Source organism: Piliocolobus tephrosceles, chromosome 1 (assembly GCF_002776525.5).
Source record: "Piliocolobus tephrosceles isolate RC106 chromosome 1, ASM277652v3, whole genome shotgun sequence".
NCBI classification, from domain to species: domain Eukaryota; kingdom Metazoa; phylum Chordata; class Mammalia; order Primates; family Cercopithecidae; genus Piliocolobus; species Piliocolobus tephrosceles.
Window position 1 is genome coordinate 30,799,319 of NC_045434.1, and position 9,374 is coordinate 30,808,692.

The 9,374-nt window shown below is 43.8% G+C and overlaps 2 protein-coding genes across 6 annotated transcripts in view; one reads left to right on the forward strand and one right to left on the reverse strand.

Moving 5' to 3' along the window:
* The first annotated feature begins 4,313 nt into the window (after nt 1–4,313).
* RABGAP1L (RAB GTPase activating protein 1 like) overlaps nt 4,314–9,374 on the forward strand; it is an 819,337-nt gene continuing 814,276 nt past the window's right edge. For 2 of the 5 annotated variants that reach the window (XM_023207198.2, XM_031935573.1), the window contains exon 1: nt 4,319–4,558. The gene's annotated coding sequence lies outside the window, so the exon portion shown is untranslated. Of the gene's footprint in view, nt 4,559–6,824; nt 6,985–9,374 lie in introns of all 5 variants that reach the window. The other 3 variants (XM_023207197.3, XM_023207199.1, XM_023207196.2) reach the window with 3 other exon arrangements.
* Nucleotides 4,387–5,200, reverse strand: LOC111539262 (basic salivary proline-rich protein 3-like). Its single transcript, XM_023207044.3, has 2 exons — nt 5,118–5,200; nt 4,387–4,941 (listed from the first exon to the last, which is right to left on the reverse strand). Exons 1-2 carry the CDS (start codon nt 5,166–5,168, stop codon nt 4,480–4,482), a joined length of 513 nt encoding a protein of 170 aa, XP_023062812.1. The 5' UTR covers nt 5,169–5,200; the 3' UTR covers nt 4,387–4,479.

The following is a 9,374-nucleotide window of genomic DNA, read 5'->3' on the forward strand; positions in this document are numbered from 1 at the left end:
TGGTGACTCACGCCTGTAATCCCAGCACTTTGGGAGGCTGAGGCGGGCAGATCACCTGAGGTCAGGAGTTTGAGACCAGATTGGCCAACGTGGTGAAACCCTGTCTCTACTAAAAAAATACAAAAATTAGCTGGGCGTGGTGGCACTTGCCTGTAATCCCAGCTACTCGGGAGGCTAAGGCAGGGTAATTGCTTGAACCCAGGAGGTGGAGGTTGCTGTGAGCTGAGATTGCGCCACTGCACTCCAGCCTGGGCAGCAAGAGTGAAACTCCGTCTCAAAAAATAAAATAAAATAAAACAGGCATTTAGATCTCTGCCTGCCTCTTCTACTGCTGAGGAAATTTTCTGCTGCCTATATACATATTGTTTTATTGCGTTCTTAGTCTTAAATGGGTGATTGCAACACAGGTTTGGTTTATCATATAGGCTCAGTATGATTTGTCCAGATTACTCTGAATTTCAGCCCTACATAAAACCGTGAAATAAAGGCTTTCTTCTGTATCTCCAGTTTTACCTGTTATATCTTTTGCTCTCTCTGTGATTTCCCCCTTCCTCAAGTAGCCAGTGCCTCTTTTTCAAATCTTCCCGTTAATAAAAAAAAAAAAAAAAGACTCAAAAATCATGTGATAAACTCATTTATACAAGATTAGTGATTCGAGTCATGAAGTGCTCTTCTTAGACAAAGTTGATTTAAATAGGGCACAGGATTTAAGTCAAAGTGAAAAAAAAAAGTGTAATGATGGGCTTTCAGGCATCAGGTAGCCCAGTCAGGGAAGGATTTTTCGGTGTGGTCAAATTCCTTTCAAGACCCTGTAAAATCTTGCCAGATAGGTTATCTTTCTATCATCGGAAATGTATCCTTGGAAGAGTCATATAATGCAACTAAAGTTCTTTGTTCCATAGTATGCATGGAAATATTTAGCTTTATCTGTAAGAAATGCAAAGCCAAACTCAAACCTTCTTAAAAAGCTGTCAAAATCAGGCTGGGCACAGTGGCTCACTGTAATCCCAGCACTTTGGGAGGACGAGGCGAGTGGATCACTTGAGGTCAGGAGTTTGAGACCACCCTGGCCAATATGGTAAAACCCCTTCTCTACTAAAAAATACAAAAATTAGCTGGGCGTGGTGGTAGGCGCCTGTAATCCCAGCTTCTCGGGCGGCTGAGACAGGAGAAGCACTTGAACCCAGGAGGCAGAGGTTGTAGTGAACTGAGATTGTGCCACTGCACTCCAGCCTGGGCAACAGAGTGAGACTCTGTCTTAAAAAAAAAAAAAAAAAAAAAAAATCTGTGAAAATATATTGTCTCAGAGGAAGGGGTAGGCTTCAAGCTGGGTTTGAGTGCTTCCATCATGTGTCAGCTTCATCCTCAGGCTGGCTTCCTCATGGTAGCAAAGTGGCTGCAGTAACCATTCGACTCACATCTACCCATCACACCAGCCAGAGTGAGAAAAAGAGCACTTTTCATTTCCCAACAAACACACGATATGGCTTTCCATATGATTGGGACCAATTTAGACTCATATCAGTGCCTATCAGTGAATACTGACAGGTCAAGTGAGGACGGGATTAGGCTGATTATCACACTCACTATCCACACCTGGAGCAGGAGATGGGCCTAATCAGATCCTTGGTTGTCTTGCAATTGCAGAGGGGTGGAAATATATTCTGGGGAATCAATCAATATAATTATAATGCCCACTATAAAATCAATATGATATTCTGTACCATTAGATATCAGTTTAAACTCTTACATTATTGTTCAATGTTTAACTTGTTTCTATTTTTTTTTCTTTTTTTGTGGAGACAGGGTATTGTTATGTTGCTCAGGCTAATCTGGAACTCCTGGGCTCAAGCAATTCTGCCTTGGCCTCTCAAAGTGCTGGGATTACAGGCATGAACCACTGCAGCTGGTCTGTTTCCAATTTTTGATATTACATTTTAAACTAGGAGTTGCAGACATAAATGAGAGAAACATCACTGTAAGATACAATAGAGAATGTAGAGACTTTGGCAAAAGAGAGAATGCATGTCCTGCAGCTGATTGTTGTCATGTAAGAATAGTAAGCTCACTCTTACCAAATCTTCCACTTTTTAAAGAGAAGCCCAAAATGCATGTATAATTTTCTGGTTTATAACTTTGGATATAGATTTTTTAAAGTACCATGTATGCCAAAAAAAAAAAAAAACATGTTTGTGGGTTTGATTTGTATCTGGACCACCAGTCTGTCATGTTATGAATCATGCTGGAGTATTTTATAACACCGTCTCTCAAAGTGAGAGTTTCAGTCCTTTCATGGACCAGGGCTGCTAGGATACCCTTAATGCAAATGAAGCCACAGTGGGAAGAGAAGTGAGCAGTACATACCACATGAAGAATGCTTTCTTTTAGTTTCTTGAGTAAAAGATTGAAGACTTCTTAATAATTTTTTTGGCATGTGCTCACAATTGTTTTTCTGGTGGTAGGGATGAGTTTGCACCAGATCACCTTAATTGTCTTTTATCTAGGTTCTCTCGTGACTTGTCTCTTATCTATGTTGTACTGTGAGGAAAAGTTCAGTTTTACAGAATGACCCGTTGATGAGAGGTGTTACATGTGGCCATGGGACAGGATTTTTCTTTTCCTTGTAGCAAGCTGGCACATGAAGATATCATACTCCACTTAAATAGAAGAATTACCTCGCCAGTGGTGGCCACTATTGCTTTCAAAGACATATGGAACTGAATTTGGGGAACACTGAACTTGTTTTGGACTTGTCATTTTTTTTTTTAAATTCTTTTTTTGGCTAAGTTACCTATTGAATGCCCATAATTACCACATCTATTGTCCTTTTTTGTCAAAAAGCTTCACTCCAGTTAGAAGATACCTGAAGGCAGAAACTATGGCTTTGTCAACTGTTGACTTCCTCATGGTCCGCAGTGTAAATATACTACACTTTATTGAGTAGATTCTTAGTACCTACTTGTTGGCAGATTTACTAATAGTTCCTGTACATCTCAGCAAATTAACAGATGATTTAGGTTATTTTAACCCTAACTTTATTTAATATAATAAAAACTTTCAGCATTTATTGTCAGGCCCAGGGCTAGGTAGGCTCCTGAGATAGAGAAGTTCATAAGGAAAGGAGCTCAGAAGGTAGGGGAAACAAAAAAATAGTTACGACACTCTTGCTATGTCTCAGCATCTATAGACATTAACATCAGGAAAAGCTGAGGGGTGGGGGGAAGGAATTTGTGAGGGAGGACCCTTTGGACAAACGTCTCGTTTCTCAGAGTAGCTTTTAGATATGGGTGGGAAAATGAGGGCAGGGCAATTGAAGTGGGATAGAAGGGAGATATTTAAAGTCATCCTAGGGCTCCAATCACTGGACACAGGTAATTCTTTCTACACTATATTCATTTATCCATGCAATCACATTCATTGAGTGCTTCCTATGAGTTAGGCAGGGTGCACTGTGTAGGATACAAATGAATGAAGCAGGTCCACAGCGGTTGTCTAGGGGGATAAAATGCTCCACAGGGCAACCTGGATAAGCCTGGCATGTTAGGTGCCACAAAGCTACAGAAACAAAATGCTAAGGAGATTCGGAAAATTTACAGGTCATTTCTGGATGCAGGATCTAGGAAGAAGGATGTCCACAGTTCAAAGATCAGTACAATCTTCGTAGCGAAAAAGGGTTGGTTTATTCTACCTCTACCTAGTTTATGCCTCAACAGCTTTGACCCCAAAGGATAAAAAGGTGCAAATAAGGGCACATTTTCTTCATAGAATACGTAATGGTGCTTATTTAATGCTTTCCTGTTCATTCCCCGCAGTGATTTCCCTCTTCACTCTCCTCCGAGTCTCACAGAAGGAACTGTTAAGGGAGCGCTTCACAAGCACAGACACCTTTAAAGAGGCGCAGAAAAGAGTACTTGGTGAAAAAGTTAGTATTCTGTCAGGTGACTTTCCTTAAGATTACTGGGCATTAAGAATGAAAATATGTAAACCAGGTTTACGAGCAAGAAAACAAGCTCTTCTCATTTAGAGTGAATCTTCGAACTCAGCAACCGTCAGCAGAACTCACCCCCATCAAGGCGGGCTCGCGGGCGCGGTCCCACCCACAGGCCCCTCCCCCGCGGAGGTTCTCCAGCGCCGCCCGTACTCCCGCCCTTGGCGCGGCCCTGCTTTAACAGCTCCGGTTCTGTCGGGACCTCACTCCTCCGCCCCCAGCGCAACCGCAGCCATGCAGCGACGTGCACCCGCGTGTGCGCCGCCGCCGCCCGGCAGAGTGGGCGCCTCCGACATCAGGAGCGCGCACGCCGTGCCAAGGGGCCTGGACGAGCGCGCTCCCGACGCACCGCCTCCTCCTCCTCCCCCTTCTAGTCGGCCCGCCCCCTCCCTCGCCTCTTCCTGCCAGGCGGTCCTTCTCCCCTCCCCTCTCCGTTCCCTCCGCCCTCCCCGGGCTCCAGTGGCGGCGGAGTGAACGGCACCGGCCCGGTCTCAGAGCGCGAGGTGGCGGGTGGGACGCGGGCGCCTGAAGGAGTTGTTGTTTCGGCAGCGCCGGCGGAGACGTGAAGAGGTGAGGCGAGGGCGGCCTCCTCGGGACACGAGGGCGGCCCGGCGGCCCGGATCTACGGGCCGAGGCTGCCTGGGTGTGTTGGCGTCGGGCTGAGCCTGGGGAGGGTCCAGATGGGGCCCCGGCCCGGGACGGGGATGCGGGAGGACCGCGGGAAGGAGGGCAGCGGGCGGGTTCAGGACTGTCTGCCGCCTCCCGGACGCCGCGATTCTCCCAGGTGGCCGCCCCTCGCAGCTAGGGCGGGCGGGGTCTGCGCCCTTACCTGGGGGCGGGGTAGTGGCTTCTGCGGCCGCCGCCTCCAGCTGTGCCCTCCTGACATTGCCGCCTGGGCGGCTGCCGCCCGCTGCTACGCTGTGGCTGCTGCTGGATTCGCAGTCCCGGCAGCCCTGCGTCCGGTGGGCGAGTGGTTAGAGTATTTTCTCACCCACACGCAGGCTTCTGTACTCTACCGTTTCTCTCCCTCGCCCTTCCTCTTCCTCCCCCTAGCACTTTGCTCGGCTCCTGCTGTTGATGCTTGTGGTTTTGTAGTTTGGGATGGGCTGCGTTCCGGGCAGATCGCTACCTGCAGGGAATGCCCCGCTTCAGAGTTGACCTCCTGAGCCATAACAAACATCTCCCCCCAGCCCCCACCCAGCTTGTGGGTGCTCAGTGTCCTGATAACTGAGTCAAAGTTTCTGAGACTGGGCTGGTACTTTGCACTGGTCGCCAACGGTACAGGGCTGGGCAGTGCGTCAGCATGTGGAAAGGGGCCACCGGCTAGCGGGATATGGCCGGGTGCATGGGAGCTGAACTGACGGGTTTCAGATACTAGGCAGTGTGTCCAGGTCCTTGGATCTCTCAGATAGGGTTATGCTAGAATATGTGCCAAAACTTGGGTGGTCACTTGCAAAATTGGTTTCATGCAAGTAAACTGAAATGCCAGCCTTATTACTCTAATGGTAAGGAGAACTTTTGCTTGCCGGACAGATTTCAGCGCAGTTTGGAAAATGATTTTAAGGCCTTTATTTTTGACACTGGAGGGATTTAGGGATTTTTAATACATTTAAATTTCCTTGTGCATAGTGGGAGGTAAGTAGTTGCTTGTTAAAATTCTGAAAACACAGTTTCATGAAAACCTTCTGACTTTTCTTACAGTAGTGTTTATATTTGACATCTTCCGTAGAATATCCATTAGTTATGATGTCAGAAGATACGGATGTGAAGTTTGCTTGTGGTCACATTGGAAGTTGATTTTGTTCATGGAAAATACTGGTTCACAAGCTCCTAGTACTAGAAAACTGGCCTGTGATTCATTTTCTCAGTGTAGCGTCCCTTATGAAATTGACAGTGAGATTTCCAAGGAAAAAGACTAGTTGAACTTTATGTATACATTATCATCAAATTGTATTAAATGTACACCTGCTTAAGGGGTTAGCTCTAGACTTTGAGTTACACTGGTGTCTATACTAAATCAGTTCAATAAATGCGCTGATACTATGTATTGTTCATTTGGAGAGAAGTAGATAACGCAGGGCAGAGTTTATATATTAGCATATTATATAACCTACATTTGCTCTGATGTGTATCATTATTATTATTATTAGGGACGGAGTTTCGCTCTTTATGTCCAGGCTGGAGTGCAATAGCGCGATCTTGGCTCACCGCAACCTCCGCCTCCCAGGTTCAAGCGATTTTCTTGCCTCAGCCTTATGTGTATTTGGGACTACAGGCATGCTCCGCCATGCCTGGCTAATTTTGTATTTTTAGTGGAGACGGGGTTTCTCCACGTTGGTCAGGCTGGTCAAACTCCTGACCTCAGGTGATCTGCCCACCTCAGCCTCCCAAAGTGTTGGGATTACAGGCGTGAGCCCCGTACCCGGCCTCTGATGTGTATTATTAAGTCATCTGGGGAGAAGTAGATAAAGTAGGGCAGAGCTTATATGTGAACATATTATATAATCTACATTGTCCTCTAGAAAGCTGGAAACAAGTTAGTAAGTCTCAGTACTATTGGGGCATATGGTGAATATACAAACCAACTTTAAAAAGTGTGACTGTAAATGTACAAAGTTTGTTTGTTTGTTTTAAAGAGACAAGATCTCGCTCTGGTGCCCAGGCTGGAGTACAATGGCTCAATCCTAGCTTCAAGTGGGGTATGGATCGTTATGACTGATTAGAGGGGATTTGGAGAATGAGGTTGATGCTGTAATGCTATGGGATTCCCAGGCACAGAGCTTGCCTATGTCTTACTTTTAATGAGTTCTACATTTTTGTAACTCTTGACTTATAGAAATGGGTCAGCCATTGAGTCTGAGGATGACCAGCAGCCCAAGGCTATTCCAGGTGCTGGTATTTCAAAGACGGCTCAGGGATTTCTTGTGGAGATGATCTGATGAGCATTTTGCCGTTACAAACAGTGGAGGCTGAGAAAGTATGGACTTGAGCCTGAGGTATGGTAAAAGATACTCGTTTTTAAAGGAGAGTTTTAATGTTGATATTATAGAGAAATACGTTGTTTGACTCCTAGACTTTCAGAATGGGAAATAATTTTGACTTTATAGTCAGTATTTGAATTGGGTATAAGTTTGTGAATTTCAGTGGACCCTAATAAGGAAGAGTTAATGAATTAAGCAGAGCTTTCATCTCTGAACATCTCCTTTGTCTACTTCATTTGCTTCCCATATTGCTCTTATTCAACAGATAGGATGGCATAATTGAGTATAGCAAGTTTATGCGCATGCTAAGTCTTTTTTGTTATCTTTTGGTGTTTTTTGGTGTACTTTTGGGGATTTTCCTGGGAAAGTTCTAGGCATATATTCGGTTGATTTAGAGTTAGATTTGGGCTAAGATTATTAGTATACTTGAAATTCTGAGCATTCTGATTTTCTAAATAGCTTTCAAAATAGAAAACATTTTGCCATTGCTGTTGGGCTTCAAAAAAACAAAACCCAACAGCAACACAATTCTTTATAAATACTCATGAAAAATCAGGTTACAGGCTGTGTTGTGATAGACATAGTACAGCCAAAAATATATTTAAGAAAATTCTCATCCAGTTTAGTAAGCTCAAATAAGAAGAAAATAAGACTTTTTTTAAAAAATGAAAGCCTGATTTTCCCAGAATATGAAGCCTAACTACTGTTTGCTGTGTTATTTTCCCTCTTGCCTATTCTAAATTCAGCAAGAACTATGCATCCCTAGTCCATGGTAAAAGCTTAGTTCTAGTAGAGGATTCTTAGTAACGGAGGTCTCATTGAGGGATGCAAGGGATTTTGATTGGGAAACATCAGGCATGGAATATTTCCTTTTTACTGCTCTAATTTTCTCTGTACCTGGCTATTCAGTGGGATGGAAACATGAGCACAAATACTAGAATTATCTGGATTTTTTTTTTTATACTATGGATTTCCTCCTCTTACCCCCTACCTACCCTCCAACCCATTGCTAAGTGAGCCATTGATAGTAGGAGTGTGTTATATCCTTTAGGTATGTAGGGCTGAACAAATGCTAGGAACCTTGGCACTTGGCTGATACTCCATAAACCAAATTCCTGCTCTGTGTAATTTGCCTTCTGGTGATATCAGTAGATATTTGTTACTCCCATTTTTGAAGAAAAATATGAATTGTGGTGAAGAGACATCTGTAACCAAGAGTAAGATTTATCAAATTAGGTAGTATACATGAAAGACATCAGGAGGTTGTTTATCTGAACATTTATTAAACTCTTTTGAGTATGACCTACAATAACAAATACATTTTACTTCTTGATTCAGCAAGTGCACACACACACAAAGTTGACAGTTTGGTGAAATAATATTTATCTTTTCAGGGCCCTGTTGAGTTGGCTATAATGGCTTGCAAGACCAGTTGTGCATATCTCTTCCTATCTAGCTCTATGTCCAGTGACATCATGTTGGTAGCTCAAAATTGGTCATGGTGGGAATATTTACACCAGGAAATTCAGCAAATGGTATTCTCAGGGCTTCCCTCTTCATAGGTAGCTGTTAAACATTTATAGCACCCCATTGTTTATAACACACATAGATACATTCTGTTATTTCATTTCATTTTTAAAATGCTGTGTTTTGACTTCCAAATTAATTTTACACCCAGCTAATGGATTATAGCCTACAGTTAACAACAAATACAACTAGTTTAGCCTACCCTCTTAATTTTGTAAGTGAAGGAACATACTAAAAGCCTCAAGTCCAAGGTTAGATAGTGAGTGAGTTATTAGCAAAGCCAGGGCTGTGGACTCAATCTGGAGTTGTTTTTGGTGGGTTTCTTTCCTAACCTCGCTTAGTATGTGTAAGGGGTTGTGTTAATCAGTTTGAATAAAGATGGACCTTGACCCTGAGGACTTTATGCTTAGGTGAGGGATTAAATATGGAAACAGCAACGATAATGAAAGGCAGAAAGTAATGGGTGGTAAAAAGATAAAGATAAGGAACTGTAAGAGTTTAGAGAAGAGGGAGAGATTACTTTTAGTTGTTTTTTGACCCAGGCTGGAGCGCAGTGATACAATTTCGGCTCACTGCAACCTCTGCTTCCCGGTTTCAAGCAATTCTCCTGCCTCAGCCTCTCTGAGTAGCTGGACTTACAGGCGCCCGCTGCCACGCCCGGCTAATTTTTGTATTTTTAGTACAGATGGGGTTTTGCCATGTTGGCCCAGCTGGTTTTGAATTTCTGACCTCAGGTGATCCACTCGCCTCAGCCTCCCAAAGTGCTGGGATTACAGGCGTGAGCCACCGTGCCTGGCCTGCTTCTAGTTTTAAGGATAAGAGAAGAGGTGACATTTGAACTATGTTTTTTTTTTTTTTTTTTTTTTTTTTTTTTTTTT